The sequence below is a fragment of the Rattus norvegicus genome, chromosome 8, assembly GCF_021556685.1.
Source record: "Rattus norvegicus strain SHRSP/BbbUtx chromosome 8, alternate assembly SHRSP_T2T, whole genome shotgun sequence".
Taxonomy (NCBI): domain Eukaryota; kingdom Metazoa; phylum Chordata; class Mammalia; order Rodentia; family Muridae; genus Rattus; species Rattus norvegicus.
Genome location: NC_141541.1, coordinates 25,525,498 through 25,543,989, shown reverse-complemented (window position 1 = coordinate 25,543,989; position 18,492 = coordinate 25,525,498). Strand labels below are relative to the sequence as shown.

At 48.1% G+C, this 18,492-nt stretch overlaps 1 protein-coding gene across 2 annotated transcripts in view; it reads left to right on the top strand.

Moving 5' to 3' along the window:
* Col5a3 (collagen type V alpha 3 chain) overlaps window positions 1-930 on the top strand; it is a 45,255-nt gene extending 44,325 nt beyond the window's left edge. For both annotated transcript variants that reach the window (XM_087563548.1, NM_021760.1), the window contains 1 exon segment: window positions 4-930. In XM_087563548.1, the coding sequence (XP_087419674.1) occupies window positions 4-147 (144 nt within the window). In that variant the 3' untranslated portion in view covers window positions 148-930.
* The last annotated feature ends 17,562 nt before the right edge of the window (window positions 931-18,492 follow it).

Below are 18,492 nucleotides of genomic sequence, written 5' to 3'. Positions count from 1 at the left end.
CAGGTCCGGAAGGGACAGGCGAAGACCCTCTTTGAATTCAGCTCTTCTGTGGGCTTTCTGCCTCTGTGGGATGTGGCCGCCGTTGACTTTGGCCAGACGAACCAGAAGTTTGGGTTTGAACTTGGCTCCGTCTGCTTTAGCAGCTGAGTTTTGGAGGTGGGAAGGAAGCTAAAGGGAGCCCCATGTGGGGCTATGTGGTGCTGAGGCTTTGAGGCCATTCTATTTATCACCAGGGAACTCTAGATCCAGGGTTGTGTGACTCTGAGTATTCTTCCTCCCTTGTAGGGGTGAGGGTGGAGAGCCCAGCTTCTTCTGTCTATTCATCCCGGGTGGCACACCCAACTGTCCGCTGGCTTCTTCCCTCCACCCAACCATTCATTGCCTACTCCCACCCCCAGACCTCCATACAGTATAGACTTATAACTCAGAGCTGATGAAGCCCCACCCCTGCCTCTCCACCCCTCCACCAGGCCCTTTGGTGCTATCCCTTTCCATAGTTAAGCACTGGATACCTCCTGGTCCCTGGCTAGGACCTTTCCCTCTCATTCCTATTCTTTCTTTGAGTAAAGAGGTAAACAAGATCAACGTGGGACGCCCTCCCCTGAGACGTGCCTTCCTTCTGCTTCCTTGACCCAGCTCCGCACAATTCCCTCTCCCCACTCTGCCCCACTCCCATGTCCCCAAGCCTTCTGGGGACCAAGATGTTGGGCACAAATCAGGATCCTAAATGGTGCTGCCCTGCTCGTAACTGGGAACTGTATGAAATGGGGAATGAATGGTTTGTGGTCTATTTAATCTGCTTCCTTCTGAAGGAAGTCTGGGATATGATGAGAGATTCCAGAAGGGTCTCTACTCTCCCTCCCCTGTGCTGCCCTCCTCCCAAGGACACAGGGCAAAACTGCCATCTCAAGAATAAACCAAGGAACTGTGCTCCTCTTCTCTTTTTCTCTTTAAAATGTTTCATTTGTTGGGAGGGGGGCATGCCACCGCATGTGTGTGGAGGTCAGACCATGTGTGTGGAGGTTAAAGGACAACTTTCAGGAGTTGGTTCTCTCCTTTAAGTGGGTTCCATTCCACAGATTAGACTCCAGTTCTCAGGTGTGGCAGCAATACCTTACTTTTCTTCCTTCCTTCCTTCCTTTCTTTCTTTCTTTCTTCTCCATCTCCTCCTCCCCCTCCCCTTTCCCTTCTTCTTCCTCCTCTTTTTTTTCTTCCTCCTCTTCTTCCTCTTCTTTTTTGTTTTATTTTGTTTTTTTAAAGACAGGGTTTTTTTTGTGTGTGTGTCCCAAAATGCATTCTGTAGACAAGGCTGGTCTCAAACTCATAGATCCACCTGCCTCTGCTTCCCGAGTGCCAGGATTAAAGATGTGTACCACCAAACTTGGCTTGCTTTGGGGACATTTAAGATTCAATTCATGGGACTGGCAAGATGGCTCCTGCCTCAGGGTTTCCATTGCTGTGAACAGACACCATGAACAAGACAACTTCTATAAAGGACAACATTTAATTAGGACCGGCTTACAGGTTCAGAGGTTCAGTCTATTATCGTCAGGGCAGGAGCATGGCAGCGTCTAGGCAGTCATAGTGCAGGAGGAGCTGAGAGTTCTACATCTCGATCCAACTGTAGCCAGGAGAGGGCTGACTCCTCGGCACTGGGCAGAGCTTCAAAGCCCCCCCTCCCTCAGTGATGCACTTCCTCCAATAAGGCAACGCCCACTCCTACAAGGCCACACCTCCTCATAGTGCCACTCTCTATAGGCCAATCACATTCAAACCAGCACAGCTCAGCCGCCAAAGGTGCTTGCCACCCCTACTGGTAACCTGAGTTCAGTCTTCAGAAATCACATGGTGGAAGGAGAACCTGCAAGCTATTCTCTGACCTCCGTATGCTTGTGAGCTCTTTTCTCCCAATAAATAAATGTAAGAGTAAAAGTTTAAGATTTCGGGTTGGGGATTTAGCTCAGTGGTAGAGCGCTTGCCTAGCAAGCGCAAGGCCCTGGGTTCGGTCCCCAGCTCCGAAAAAAAGAAAAAAGAAAAAAAAAGTTTAAAATTTAAACCAGGCCAGGGATGATGGCAGATGCCTTTAGTCCTTGGGAGGCAGAGGCAGGAAGATCTCAGGAAGTTTAAGGTCTGCATGGTCTACCTACATAGCAAGTTCCAGGATAGCCAGGGTTACATAGAAAGACCCTGACTTAAAGACTCAAACATCCAGGGGCCAACTGTAGAGGTTGAAAATACATCCCTGCCCCCCAAAGATAGTCATGTAGCCCAGCCTGTCTTGAAATCCTTAGATAGCCAGAGATGATCTTGAATTCCTGATCTCCCTGTTTCCCCCTTCCCAGTGCTGGGAGCATAGGCATCCCCTCCACAACTGGATAATCCCTTGCTGGAGGTGGGACCCGGGCTTCGTGCATGTTAGGTCCGCACTCTGCAGCTGAGCCCCAGTTATCCAGGTTGACAATAATTAGGTCCCCAAGTCTCCGAATTGCCTGGGAGGATGGTTCCAGAGGTTCCCATTGGACATGGTGATAGTGGGAGGTGAAATGAACCGAGGGTGAGGTCTGGGTGCCAGTTGAGGGTGAATCGAGTGGAAAAAAAATTGAACCAGGAGTTGAAGTTTGCTGTGATTTGGAAGTTGGAAGCTAGAGGCTGGGTGACTTCACCTGAAACCGAGGGCCAGGCTGTAGCTCAGAGACAGAGCTTACCCAGCATATGCAAGATTTTGGGTTCCAATCCTACCACCTCAAAAAAAGTACGAATGAGAGATGATCGGAGTTGGAGACTGGCTTCCTGTACATTGCATGGACCTGTGGCTGTGGATTAAGGATGGGTTTATTTGAGTTACAGTCAGAGTGCTGAGTGGGGAGGGATAGACTTGGGGGACTAGGGAGAAGGGCAAAGGCCCTTGACAAACAGCTTAGAAGCTGAGCTTAAATCCTGGGACCCGGGTAACAGAGGAAGGAGAGAATTGACTTCACAGAGTTGTGCTTTCGCCCCCACCCATGCCACACACACACACACACAGAGAGAGAGAGAGAGAGAGAGAGAGAGAGAGACAGACAGAGAGAGACAGAGAGAGAGACAGAGAGAGAGAGACAGAGAGAGACAGAGACAGAGAGACAGAGACAGAGAAAGAGAATTATATGGAGGACTGCAGATATGACTCAGGCATAAAATTCTTTGCTTTAAGGCCCCAGAACCAGAAAAGGCCAGAGACCCAGCACAGTGGCACACACCTTTAGTCCCAGCATTTGGAAGGCATTGACAGATGAATCTCTAATTTCAGGACAGCCAGAGCTCTACACAATGAGACTCTGTCTCCAACTTTCTACTCCCCACCCCCCCCCCCCAGAAAAAGCAAGGTGTTGGGGCTGGGCTGGTTCAGTAATTAAACATTTGCCTCAAAAGTATGAGTGGTAGAGTCTGGGACCCCCCAGAACCCATTTAACTCTGGGTGGGCATGGTGTCCCACTTGTAATTTCAGCCTGGAATGCAGAGATGGATGGACTCGTCAGAGCAAGCTGACAAGTAGGACTAGGTATCTGGGGAAGCTCTGAGTTTGCCCGAGAGATTCTTCTTTAACCAATAAGGAGGAAAAGCGTTGGAGGATGATTCCCACACACATGTGCCCACACAGATGCAAACATCCATACAGACACATCTATGACTACTTCTATTACTATACCACACACACTCATGTGCGCTCTCTCTCTCTCTCTCTCTCTCTCTCTCTCTCTCTCTCTCTCTCTCTCTCTCTCACACACACACACACACACACACACACACACACACACCACACACCACACACATGCAGTCCTGTCCTCACAGTTCAGTTCTTTGGGGATTTTTGTCTTTGATTTTTCACACAAAAAAACAATCCTGTTTGACACATTTGAATTAGCAAGAAGCAAAACTACAGAAGGCAAAAAGTAGTGTTGGTACATTTAGGGGCTTTCCTGGTTCCTGCAACTATCGACCAGGTCTTTGATGGATTAGGTCTTTGCTCTCATTGTGGCTTTACTCACAGTTGGAATGGCTTCAGTTTTGCTGAGGTCTGGAAGTCTGTTAGAGAGACCAAGCCAAGCAAGAGGATTATGATTGACACCAGCCTGGGCCATGTAGCAAGACCTCTCTCAGATGCAGTGAGACCAATCTCACGGGGAGGGGGGGATGTGCTGCCATGGGGGCTTCTGGGACTTGAGATGAGCATGAAAAACTCAAGACTCAGTACAGAGCCAATTGAGGTGAAGTGGATTTCAAGGTGGGGCTTTTTAAAACAGCATGGTGGAGTTATGGTTTATGCAACATGTAATTCACTCATTTAAAAGACACAATTAAGTGGTTTTTAGTAAATTCAAATCTTGTCTTACCATTACCACAGTTTTAGGATGTTCACATTAACCCGGAAGAAATGTTCTATAAGCGACTGCCTGTTCTCCTATAACAGTGAGCCCTAGGCAGCCTCACTATTCTTTGATCCAAAGATCCACTTTCTTTGGACATGTTATAGACATGGAATTAAAGGGCTTGGGCATGACGTGATGGGTAAATGCTTGCCTCTGCTAAGCTGATGACTTGTGTTTCATCCCCGGAACATGCTTGGTGGAAGGAGAGAACCAGTTCCTGCAAGTTATCTTCTGCTGTCCTCACTATGGGCACTCCATGAAATGAACAACTAACAATCTTGTTGGCTAGGCATGGTGGTACATGATTTTAATGCTAGCACTTGGGAGGTAGAGGCAAGTGGTTCTCTTCTGTGAGTTCAAAGCTGGTGTGGTCAATATAGCGGGTTCCAGGCCAGCAGGGATGCACAGTGAGACTGTGTGTGTGTGTGTGTGTGTGTGTGTGTGTGTGTGTGTGATAGGAGTTGGGGAGATGGGGTGTGTGTGCCTGCTTGTGTGTCTGTACACCATGTGAGACAGTGTGTGTGTGTGTGTGTGTGTGTGTGTGTGTGTAACAGGAGTTGGTGGAGATGGGGTATGTGTGACTGCCTGTGTGTTTGTACACCATGCACATTCAGTCCCACACAGGCCAGGAGAGGGTGACCAATCCACTGGAGCTGAAGCTACAGACATTTGGAAGCCACCATGTGGTGTTGGAGATCAAACCCAAATCTTTTGGAAGATAAATCATTGCTCTTACCTGCTGAATCATCTCTCTAATCTTAAAAAATATTATTTTTAAGGGTTAGGTACAGACTTGTGGACACAGCCTCTACCTTGAATTCTCCACCATGCAATAGGGGCTGGAGTATGGCTCTGTGGTATGACTGTCATCTGGCATATACAAGACTCTGGGTTCCATACCAAGAACCACAAATAAACAAATAGAAATGAATGAGTTGTGTCTTGATAACTTACAGTACCTGATACAATGCACGTGTTGTGCGAATAGTCATTGCTTAGTAGAATAATGATAAGCACATTTTCTGGGGCTGGGTCTCAGCTGGCAAAGGTCTTGCCTAGCGTGCACAAAGACCTGGTTCGATTCCCAGCACCTGGGTGACAGAGGCAGGGAGATCAGGACTTCAGCATACTCCTCAGCTACAAATTCAGTTGGGGGCTAGCCTGGGCTCTACAAGACCCTATCTCCATAAAACAATAACCAGGCCAGGCCCTAGCTTAGTCAGGACAGTGCTTGGATAGCAAGCGTGAAGAACTCTGTTGGATGTCCAGAAGCTGTGATGGTTTGTGCTTGTAACTTCAGAGTGGAGGATGTGGAGACGGGTGGATTTCTGGAACTTGATGGCCAGCTAGTCCAGCCTCCTTGGCAGTCTCCAAGCCAACCAATGAGAGACCCTGACACAGAAAGCAAGACGGATGATTGAGGACTGTCCATGGAGGTTGTCCTCAGGCCTTCACACTAAGGTGTGTGTGAATACATGGGCTTCATACACACACTTAAACCTGCCAGCACACAAAAAAGAAGTACAACTACCTCATCTGGGCTCAACACTTCATGAACACTCTATCCTATTTGAGAGTCTCATGTAGCCCAGGCTAGCCTTATACTTGCTGAGGATGATAACCTTGAACTCCTGATCCTCCTGACTCTACCTCCCACGTGCTGGGATTACAGCTATGTGCTTCTCTGATTTTCTGATCTTCCTTGCTTTGGTTGTTCTACCCCCATCTCTTCGTGGTTTTATTCAGTGCTCCTTGAGTCTGTGCATGCTAGGCGAGCTCTCTACCCAGTGAGCCACATCCCCAGTCATGTTCTCTTCTTTAATTATCATAGTTCACGGAAGATTAGGGAAGGAGCTGGGTCAAAGATAGGAAGTTGCCGTGCCCCAAGTACATACTTTCTCTCGTTTCTAGACAGTCTCAAACTCACTATGTAGCTAAGTATGTCTTTGAACTCCTGATTTTCCCACCTGTGCTTCCCAGGGTCTGGTAACAGTCATAAGCCACCATGTCTAGTTTAATTCAGGGCTGGAAACAGAACCCAGTCTTGTGTATGCAAGGCAAGCTCTCTACCTAGCGAGCCAGGTCTCCACTCCTGTGGCCCCGGGGTCTGAGTGCGGATCTTCCTTGGTTCTGCATTTCCACCTCACATACCCCAAGGCTTGCCTTTGGATAGAAGGGATGATTAGTATATAGCTTAATGAGGATGCTTTAATTAGCCAGGAGCTTGTTAATGAACGAGCGACTCAACCCTGTAAATTTCAGGTTAATTGACAAAGGTGTGAGGAGGGAATTCCATCCTGAGCTCGGCTCAGCTTTTACCCATCGTCATTGCCAGCACTCTGGTGGCTGTCGGGAAAGACCCCAGCTGATTTGCATATTCAGCAGCTCTAATGAATTGTTCTGTTTCCTCAGCGTCTACTGATAGCCCTTGCTCCCAGCTGAGGTGCAGAGGCCAACAAGGGGCTGCCTGGACTGCATAGGGAACCATTTGTGGGGATGCCCAGCCGGGATTGTGCACCCCGGCAGGCAGAGCTGAAGCAGGCTCTTCATGGAGCTAGAACACATCCAACTCTTGCTTGTCATTGTTGCAGCCTGTCTGTCTGTCTGTCCGTCCATCCTTTCTTCCTCTCCTCTTACCCCTTCCCTTCTCTTCTTGACTCCACCCCCCCTTTCTCTCTCTCTCTCTCTCTGTGTGTGTGTGTGTGTGTGTGTGTGTGTCGCCCTTGTTCACACAGGAAGAAGGATGTCAAGGTCCCTGCTCTCTCGGCATCCCCTACCCTGTCTTCTTCCCATCAGACAGGATCTCACCGACCTTGGAGCTGTACTGGAGCAAGCCCCAGCTTCCTGCTTGCAGCCCAGCAGTGCTGGCCACTGCATTACAGTGCACAGGATCATACCTGTGGCTCCTGGAACTCTGAACTCAGGTCTGCCTGCCCTAAAGATGCGCTTGTCAACAGATGTTGCCCCGGCCTCCCCAGCTTGTCTTCCTCCCTTCTTTCCCATTCTTTCTGTCTTGCTTTGTCCCTCTTTCCCTCCCTCCCTTCTTCCCTCCTTTCCTCCCTCTCTATCTTCCTTTCTTTTTTTTTTTTTTTTTTTTTGGTTCTTTTTTTCCGGAGCTGGGGACCGAACCCAGGGCCTTGCGCTTCCTAGGTAAGCGCTCTACCACTGAGCTAAATCCCCAACCCCTCTACCTTCCTTTCTTGAATTTTTGACAGAATCTCATGTAACCCACAAGTTTAAGGACACCCCGGCTACGTAATTTGAGGCTAGCTTGGGTTACCTGTGAAACTTGGTCTAAGCCTTGCCCCTCCCTGACCCCACCCCCCAATAAAATAAAAGGAAGTCAGCTAACTCTTCATCTCCCAGGGATCTGGATGGCAAGCCTCACTGCAGTGGTCTTTGTGGTGCTGGGGATGGAACTCGGGGCTTTGTGGACGCTAAGGAAGTGCTCTAGCCACTGAGCTGTAGACAGGAGACCCTGTGCCATTCGGGCCTCAGGCTCCTCTTGCCTTTGCTTGTGCTAGAATGACAGGCATGTATTACCACACCCAGCTGACAGTGGCCTTTTCATGTTCCTACAAACCAGCGCAGTCGAGCCTGGGATGCTCTCTGTCACTCCTTGTGGCTCACACAGCATCCACGCTTGCTTATTCATCCGAGCTAGAAGCCCTGCACCAGCCCTTCTTAGCTGTGTGACCTCGGACAAGCAGCTTAGCCTCTCTGAGCTTCACTCTAGTCTCTGCTGAAACCATTACTGCAGAAGTGGAAATAAACACGGACCCCCCACCCCCACCCCCATCCCCAGCTAGGGAGGGGGCGGAAGTCTGACTCCTCAGTGGTAGGAACTGCTCAGCTTGTAAGCGGAGTTCCAAGCTCCCCGTGACCACAGACGAGGGCTCTGTTTCCTGTCTTGGCAGAGCCAGGGAGCCTTACTGGGTCTCTTTGTCCCGCCAGCTCGGACCTCAATTCCCAGGCCTGTGATGGAAAGCACATGCTCTGGCCTGCGGCCCTCTCTCCTCCCCTCCTCTGCTCCCACTGAGGCTTCCTGAGTCATCCTGGCCTCCATGGCCCCTTCTCCCAGGCTCATTCCCACGCCTCTGGGGCGGCTGCTTGTGTGTCAGAGGGTGTTAGTGTGGTTCCATGGGTGTGTGTATGGTTTCCCTGCCAGCGATGGGAACTCGGGGGTGACTGCGCCCTAACTGTGCTTCTGTGGTGTGCTCTGCATTAACTGTGCAAGTGAGTTCACATGTTAACCATGACTCTTGGAGATTTAACACCCCCCCAGCCCCCCGGCTTTTTTTTTTTTTTTTAGATAATCCCGAAACTGTGTAAACCAGGCTGGCCTTGAACTCACAGAGATCCTCCTGCTTCTGCGTCCTAGTACTGGGATTTAAACCACGACACACCATGCCAGACCCTGAATTTTTTCAGTCGTTACATTTTATTTATTCTGTGGGTGGTGGCTCATTCTTGTCCACAGCATGGCTGTGCAGGTCAGAGAACAACCTGCAGGATTCGGTTTTCTCCTTCTACCGTGAGAGTTCCAGGAATCAAATTCAGGAGGTTAGGTTTACAGGCAAGCCCCTTTCCATGCGGAGCCCTTTCGCCTGTCCTGGCTTCTGTGTGCATGTGATGTGTGCTTTGTGCATATGTGTAGAGGGTATATGTGTGCGTGTGTGCATTTGAGGGAGTGTGCACCTGCCTGCTGCATGTAAGACATCAGAAGGTCTCCCCTCTTGCTCCTCATCTTCTTAACTTGAGACAAAGTCTATCACTGGACTGAAGCTCATGTTGTCTGGCCAGTATGCTCTCCAGATCTGCTCGTCTCAGCCCCCAAATGCTAGGGTTACAGGCCCAGTTTTTTACTGGGGTCCTGTGGTTTCGAACCCAGTCTCCTTGTGCATGTACAGCAAGCCTTTTTATCCACTGAACCATCTCTTAGACCCTCTTATGGTTTGTTTGTTTGTTCTTGAACTTTCTGTATACGTGTTAACCTGTGCACACATGTGGGGCGGGGCGGTGTGTGAGCACAGGTGTGGAGACAGTTGCCTCACTGCTTTGTTGATTTCGTAGTTACCCTTTGGTTGTGTCACTTATGTAAATATATTCGGATCATGAGTACCCCTGTGCCTTCTGCTGAACCCCTCGTTCGTTTCCAACAAGACCTCCTCCTACTTTTACTACCTTTAAAAAAAGATTTATTTTACTTATTATATGTAAGTACACTGTAGCTGTCTTCAGACATTCCAGAAGAGGGCATCAGATCCCATTATAGATGGTTGTGAGCCACCATGTGGTTGCTGGGATTTGAACTCAGGACCTCTGGAAGAGCAGTCAGTGCTCTTAAGCACTGAGCCTTTTTTTTTTTTTTTTTTAATTATTAGACATGGTCCCTCACTGAACTGGGAACTCACTGATCCAGTCATGCTGGCTGGAGACTGAGTCCCAGGGAGCCTATGTCCCTGCCTCCGTGGTGCTGGGATTACAGGTGACTGTCACCACACCCAGTCTTGAGGATTGAATTTAGGCCTTCACACTTCTGCAGTGATCAGTCTACTGACTGAGCCATCTCCCCAACTCCTGGTTTTTGTTTTTGTTTTCTGTTTTTTGCTTTGCTTTGGTTTTTCCAGACAGGGTTTCTCTGTGTAGCCCTGGCTGTCCTGGAACTTACTAAATAGACCGGGCTGGCCTTGAACTCACAGAGATCTTCCTGTCTCTGCCACCCAAGTGCTGGGACTAAAAGTGTGTGCCATCACTGCCAGACCTGTTGTTTTGTTTTCAAGACTGGGTCTCGAAGTTCAGCCTGACCTCAAATTCACTCCTTGGCTGAGGATGACCTTGAACTCCTGATCCTCCCGCTTCCACCTTCTGAGTGCCGTAAGACAGGCACGCACTACCACCCTCACTGTGACTGCCTACGCTGTGATGTTTGCACATCAGTTGCTTAAGATCCTGCCAGAGCAGCTGGAGGCCAAGTTCCCATCTCTGTAACTGGGTCAACCAACTCATGCATGTGCCTGACGCTGGCAGGTCCCCCAGTTCTCAGGCAGCAGTGGCTAGACACTGACAAATGACTAAAGGGAGGAAGAAGTCTGTGGTGAGCCCAAGGGCCTGGGTGAAACTCTAGTCTCCCTTGAGAACCCCTTTAGGGACACAGATGAGGCCTGTTCTCCTTGCTAGGCAGGGGGGACTGGGAGACTGATGTGGAAGCTATCTGGCAGGATCCTGAGGAGATGTCAGGTGGGAGTGGTGAGAGGACACGGACACCCCTGCTACCTCCAAATTTGGAGTTGGACATAAGTCAAGGGCTGGAGCTGGGGCTGTGTTGGTAGAGCACTCTCCTACCCTGCAAGCTCTGGATTCCTCTTCCAGCACCATATAAACTAGAACACATACATACCACCCAGCGCCTAAGCCGTGGAAACAAGAGGGTCAGGAGTTCAAGGTCATCCTCACAGGGTACTTGCAAGAATTTACGGGACTAGGACTGGGGTATATATAGTTCAGGCTCGCCTAACATGCCTGAGGCTGGAGTTTCAGTCTTAGCATAGCAGGAAAGAGGGATAGGAGGGAGGAAAGACAGGAGAGAATGCTGATGAGGAAGAGAGAAAAGACAGGGACTAATGAGATGGCTCAGAGTTAAAGCTACTTACCACTAAGCCTGATGACCTGAGCTCAATTCCTGGTACTCACATGGTGAAAAAGAGAACCAACTCCTTCCTGTAAGTTATACACAAAACGGTCTACACGGCATGAGTGTGTGTGTGTGTGTGTGTGTGTGTGTGTGTGGTGTGTGGAGAGAGAGAGAGAGAGAGAGAGAGAGAGAGAGAGAGAGAGAGAATTTAAGGAAGAAAAGTGTAAAGGGACTTAGCTCAGTGCTGTTTATCTGGAGTCAAGCCAGAAGGTAGTTTAAATTAAAGGGTGTTTCTGGCGTAGGAGGAGGGCAGATGGTTGCTCACAGGCCTGAGGTACCAGGCTGCACAGGAGGCTCTTGTCTGCTGGAAATATTCCTGAATATTTCCTGTGAGGCAGAGGCAAAGTTGTATCTGGTTACATAGCAAGCCCTAGGCCAGCCTGTGCTATAGGATGCTCTGTTCTAAAACCAAACAACAACAGCTTTAAAAACAATGTGTGTAAATGGTGTTTGCACGTATGCTGAGTGTTTTGTGTATGGTGTGTCAGCTTGTGTCCTATGTTTGGATTGTTCTGTGTGCTGTGTGCAGTGTGTTATGTATTTTGTATTGGGTATGTTATGTTGAGTGTTGGGTATGCTGTGCTCTGTCTATGCAATGGTATGTGATGTGTTTAATGTAATATCGTGCTGTCTGTTTTGTGTTTTATGTTACATATGTGCTGTGCTGTGTGTGGTGCACAGTGTGTGTTGTGATGGCGTATGCTTGTCAGTGTGGGTCCGTGTACAGGTTCATGCACATACGTGTGCACACGTGGAGAGAGGCTGATGTTGAATGCTTTCTCCGTGCTCTTTTGGTTTGGTTTGGTTTGGAGTCGGGGCCTCTCACTGAGCTTCCTCATTGGTTCAGCTGATGGAGCTTCGGGGAGCCACATAACTCTGCCCCAAATGCAACAAGGGCAGAGATTTGGCTCAATTTGGCCAGGGAACCTGCCTGTCCGTCCTCCCCCCCCCCCCCCCCCGTTTTCTCATGGGTGCCGGGATCTGAATTCATTCCTCATGCTAAAGAAGCAGGCTCTTTATCAAGTGAAACCTCACTCCACACCCACCTCAAACACATCTTTAGGGTTTATCTCGGAGAAGCAAGAACCACACCGGTAGCTAGGGTGTGATGTCGCTTTCCTCTCTCCCCTCACTAAAGTTTAAATAGTGGAAGCTTGGTCTAGAGGTTAATGGAACCTTTAAAAGGCGGGGCTTAGTGAAAGGAGATGCAACCATTAGGGGGCGCTGAGAGACAGCTCAGTAAAGAGCACGGGCTACTCTTGAAGAGGACTTCCTAAGGGCACCGCGATGTTATGAGATCCTGCTTACTTCCCACTAGAAGTAAGCACTAGATGGCTCCCCCTCTCCCCCAATCCACGCCGCGCGCGCGCTCTGGGTGTTCGTGTGTTTCGAGACAGAGTCACACTGTGTGCCTCTAGCTCAATGTAGACCGGGCAGGTCCTGAACACACGAGGATTCTGCCAGCCTCTGCCTCGAGTGCTGGTATGAAGAGCCAGCACCACCGTGCCCTGAAACCTGCGTCATGCACAGATCAGGTTGGCTTCTGCACCCTCTGGCTCTCTGATCTCTTCCCTACAAGCCCACTACAAGCATCCCCACCCCCTCACCTCCACCACCACCACCACCACCGTGAGAGTCTATCTAGAGTCTAAGAGATGCAAGTGTTCTGCTCTTGAACCTCCAGATAGACCTCTGGATTTTTTTGTTTTTTTAAACTTTTTGATGATTCTTTTGTGAATTTCACATCATGCACCCTGGTTCCACACATCTCCCCCATCCCTTCATATTTGCCTTCCACCCTTGTAACCTCACCCCAAAAGAAAATTAAAAAATAAAAAATAAAACAAAACCAAACCCACCTCGCGTGGAAGCTATAGGGTCACCGTGCATCCCACAGTACCTTTCCCACACTTCTTTGCTTGCAAATGTTCATTATAAGGAGCCATTGGTCTGGTTCGAGGCTGTGCTATCAGTACTGGATCCTCAGCAGGGCTCCTCTCGGACATCCTGTTGTTGCTCTGTGTCATGGAGGATCTGCAGCAGTCCAGCAGTCCATCCATGGGCTGGGGCAACTCAAAGTCTTGGATTTGGGCTTGGGTGGTGTCTGAGGTGTCAGCCTGCAGCTCTCGCACACCTACATCAAGGTGAGCTCTCCAGCACTGCCTGGGCTAGTTCACCTAATGCTGCAGCCAGCAAGGGAAGGGCCAGCTCTCATGCTTTCAAACCTTTGGTCATGCTACGAGGGCCAGCTAAACTGTGTGTGTGTGTGTGTGTGTGTGTGTGTGTGTGTGTGTGTGTGTAGGGGTGCTTTCCAGAGTGTTGCAGCTGGTGAGGGGCAGGGGACTGGAGGCCAGCTCTCCAGCCAGCCACAGGTGGTCTGAGGTGGTGGTGATGGTGGTGGTGGAGGTGGTAGAGGAGGGGGAGGGGAGGAGGAGGGGAGAGCATCTCCCCAGCACCCACACTACCTCATGGCAGACAAGTAGCCAGGGCCAGCTCACGATCACACCCTGCGGTCAGCTTGTCTGGCTCCTACCACCACCAGGGCCAGTTCTACTGTGTTGCCCAGGCATAGTGCAGGCAGGGACTGCTGTCCCAAGTACAGCCTGAAAGGGGTGGGGCCAGATCTCCTGAGTGCCACAGCTTGGGGTAGTAGTCAGCTCTGCACAGCCCTTGAATATTAGCTTGGTCCCAGTCCAGACCAGCGACGTCTGCATGGCCTTTGATTATAAGATGAGCCACAGACATCAACACAGTCCCATTGCTGTATGACCATGGACCCAAACATGGCCCTCACCAGCCCTCACACGCAGCACAGGCTAGGACTTCACCATGGCCTTAGGTAGCAGGGCAGACTACTCACACCTCAAATCTCCAGTCCCATGTCTCTTCTTCCTGTTCCAACCATTCAGTTTCTCGTTCTCTCCCATGTATCTACCACATTCTTGAACATCTTGGTGGCTCCCACTATGGTTGGGTCACATGGTTGTCAAGGCTTTGGGTGTCTTTTGTTACTGTGTGGCAGCGGGCAGGCCTCTAGACCTCCGTTCTTTTAAATTAAAAAAAAATGTGTGTGTGTGTGTGTGTGTGTGTGTGTGTGTGTGTATTCCCATTTGTCATGGCACACACGCAGAGGTCAAGGGACAACTTGTAGAGCTGTTTTTCTCCTCCCACCGGTGGGTTCTGGGGCAGCAAGTGCTCAGTGAGTCTCATGTCTTTCTTTAATTGCTACCATTCTGACCTGGTGAGCACAGTTTTGATGTGGATCTCTCTGATGACTGGTGAAGGACAGCCTTGGGTTTTGTATTACAGCAACATAAAGTGAGGTGAGACCCCAGGGAACTTGGTAGTACCAATTGGCAGCAGGCTACAGATGGAGATGGTCTTGCTGGCTCCCCCACACAGGAGAGTCAAGGAACTCATCGTAAAGCCACACGTCCTGTTCACAATGAGGGGCAGAGCACAGGTGTGCACAGCCAGCCTCAGCGGCCCAAGAACTTCCCCTGGATATCTGGGGACTCCAGTGCAGGTCACACTGAGATTTGTGGCTTTGACACAGAAGAGAATTTTGGTTTATGAAACAGAATTGGAGGTTTTATTAAAGATGGCTCTTTTGTACTTTGTTGGGTTTTTTTGTTTTGTTTTGTTTTTGAGACAGGGTTTCTCTATACAGTCCTGACTGTCCTGAAACTCTCTTTATAGACCAGGCTGGCCTTGAACTCAAGAGGTCCGCCTGCCTCTGCCTGGTGAGCACGTGAATTTAAGGTGCACATTTTCCTTTTTTATATGTATTTATTTTGGAGAGCTGGAGAGATGGCTCAATGGTTGAGATCACTGGTTGCTCTTGAAGACTTTTATCTCCAGCACACAACTGTGTACTGATGATTGGTGGCTCACAGCCATCTGTAGTCCCTGTCCCGGGGTACCCCATGCCCGTTTCTGGTCTTCTGGGACAGCAGGCGGACATGGGGTACTCTGAGATCCATGCAAAGCTTCCAAATACAGAATTTTTTGAAATTTATTTTTATTTATTTATGTGTGTATGTAGGTAGCCAGAGGCCAGAAGAGGGCTTCCTACCCTTGAAGCTGGAGTTACGGGCAATTGTGAGCTGCCCCACACGGGTGCTGGAAACTGGACTCACGACCTCTGTAAGAGTAGACTGCGCTTTTAACTGCTACTGAGCCATCTCTCTAGGCCTCAATTTTTTATATATGTACATATATAAAATATATGATCTATTATGTAATAATATACAACACATTATGAAGTATATAACCTATAATAAGATAATTGCATTATAAATAATATACAAATTAAATATTATTTTAAATAAATGTTAATTATGTTAATATCAGTAATACATTTATTATAGTTATTATAATTTATATATTCTATTTTACTTATATTTGATATTAAAATATACTTTATATTTTATATACATTATAAAATACTTTATGTATAATTGATATATTATCATTTTATTTTATTTTAATTATTAATGTTATGATTAATTTTAATAGTTAATACATAATTAATAGATCATATATGCTATGTTATATATTGATATAGTTTATTACATTATATATTTATATTATCATATTGCATTTTATATATTATGTTAATATGATAAGTATTATGTTTTAATATATTTATTAATATAAACATTCATTATTAAAATAAACAAAAAATTAAAAACATAAATACATATATATTATATGTAAGTATATCATGTAATAGATACATATATACACATTATATATATGTATACACATTATATATACGTATATGTATGTATCTTTACGATGGAATTTCTCTGTGTAGCCCACCCAGGCTATGTTAGGACTCATTTTGTAGACCAGGCTACCCTCAAACTCAGAGATCTGCCTGCCTCTGCCTCTGGAATACTGGGATTAAAGGAGTGCACCACCACTGCCCAGTTCAATATATTTTTTGATATTATTTATTTGTTAATATTACCTTATTATTGTGTATACAGTTTCTTTTTGTGTACATGGTTGTTTTGCCTGCCCCTATTGCATGCCTGCCTGTCTGTATGTCTGTGCAACATGTGGTCCCTGAGGAGGCCAGAAGAGGGCGCCTTGTCCTCTGGAACTGGACTTAGAGATGGCTGTGAACCACCAAATGAGTTTTGGGGAATTGAACCTGGGTTCTCTGAAAGAGCAGCCTGTGCCCTCAACCTCTGAGCCATCTCTCCGGTTCCCCTCAAGGTATTTTAAGGTAAGCTGGTGTACAAGATTTAAGAGAAAAAGGCATTCAGGGGGAAAAAAGACGAAGCCTGGAAGTTTAAATGTTGGCTTCTCAAAGAAGAGTTGTGAGTCACGGAGAGAAAGGTTTACCCAAGCGATGGTACAGACCTCTCAAGACAGGTCTCAGTGAACTGTCTTAGCGTCAGCCGTGTAAACCCCTCAGTGGCTCTAGTCAAAGGGTCATTAAGACATCCCTCCTCCTTTCCTTTCTCTCTCTCACCCCCCCATGTGTATATATACACATACATACATACATACATACATACATACATACATACATACAATGTGTGTGTGTGTGTGTAAAATGAGATGACGGGGTGGCGCCTTGGGTGCTAAGATTCCTAGAAGACTGCAAGACTGAGAGACAAGTGACGGTGTGGGACTCTCGACTGCCACAACCAGTCCCACAGGCTTCAACAAGATTTCTCTTTCTTTCCATCTCTTCTCAAGGCCAGAGCTCAGAAGGCTAAGGCAAGTGCAGCCTTGAGTTCCAGGCTTACCTCGACCACTTATCAAGGCTGCGTCTCAAGCAAAATAAAACAAATCTTGACTCTGAGAACCTTGAGACAACCAAGGACAGCAAAGGCACAGTGCGGGCCCAGGCTTGTGAGTGTACTGATGGTGGCATGGGGCACCTTTTGGCAGGATACCCCTCACACCAGCACTGACCACAGATGTGGCTGCTGCCTTGGCATTAACTGTATCTGCCTGGCTCCCAGCATTAATAACAACAGCCCTGGGCTGGGCATGGCTCTGCCGAGAGGATGCTAGCCCAGCATGCACAAGGCCCTGGGGGCCCTTTAAACTCAGTACAAGGACACGTGCCTGTCATCCCACTACACAGGAGGGTCAGAAGCTTGCGTTGGAGGTCAACCTGGGTTACATCTTTTAAAAGTAAAATATTAATTAAAAGAGATCTACCACAGTACACTATAGGGACTTCCACATGAGGAAGGGTCAAGCCCCCAACTTCCCAAAGACACGGGAACTAGGGAAGGATTAGTTATGAAAGGTCCAAGTGACAGATGCTAAGCCACAGAGGGAACTTTCTAAAGGGACTGAGACCACAGAGGTGACAATAGCCACATCTAGACACACCTACAGGAGAGGAGGATGGAGAGGGAGAGAGGGAGGGAGAGAGATATTCTGGTTTTGCCTTTCTTCCTGTCCTCTATTTTCCTTTCACCTTCTAGTGTCTGAACCTGGCTATAAGCAAGGGAACCTGGGAGATGTAGTTTACAGTGTGCAAAGGGTGCCTGGGAAATGTAGTTTATAAGGTTTGTTTGAGAAAGAGGCTAGAGAGACAGGTAAATAGAAGAACTGAGGACTCAAGCACCAAAAGTTAACTGTGCCACAGAAGCCATAGGTTATTTGTGGTAGTGGCCTTTTCCCTGACACTGTTCAGGAAGGACAATTGTTATGATCTGGATAAAATGGCCCTCATATGTTGGTAGGTTTGAGCTCTTGGTCCTTACCTGATAGTGTTTTTTAGTAAATCTGAGAACTACCTAGAAGAACTGCATGGTTGGAGCTGGGCCCTAAAACCAGTATCAGCTTGGTCTGGGCTCTCTCCTTCCTCATCTGAAAGATGTCAGGAGCCTCCACCATACTCTCTGACTGCCATACTTTCCCACCATGATGGAGGGTGATCTAACTGTCCTGCACTGGGGCTGGAGACATAGCTCAGTGGGTACAGTGCTTGCTAAACAAGCTTGGGGGCCTGAGTTTGGATCCTCAGCACACACATAAAAAGCCAGGTACAAAGCCAAGGAGACTGCTCGGTTGTTAAGAACACAGACTCTTCTTTTAGAAGACAGGAGTTCCACTCCCAGCAACCATGTCAGGTTGTGAACTCCAGATCTAACAGATCTGACCCTTTTCTGGCCTGTTTTTCATGGGAAAACACACACACACACACACACACACACACACACACACTCTCTCTCTCTCTCTCTCTCTCACACACACACACACACACACACACACACTCATACATACTCACACCCGCACACACACACACTCTCTCTCACACACACATACACACAACACACTCACACACTCATACATACACATACACACACCACACACACACACACACACACACACACACACACACACACACACCTT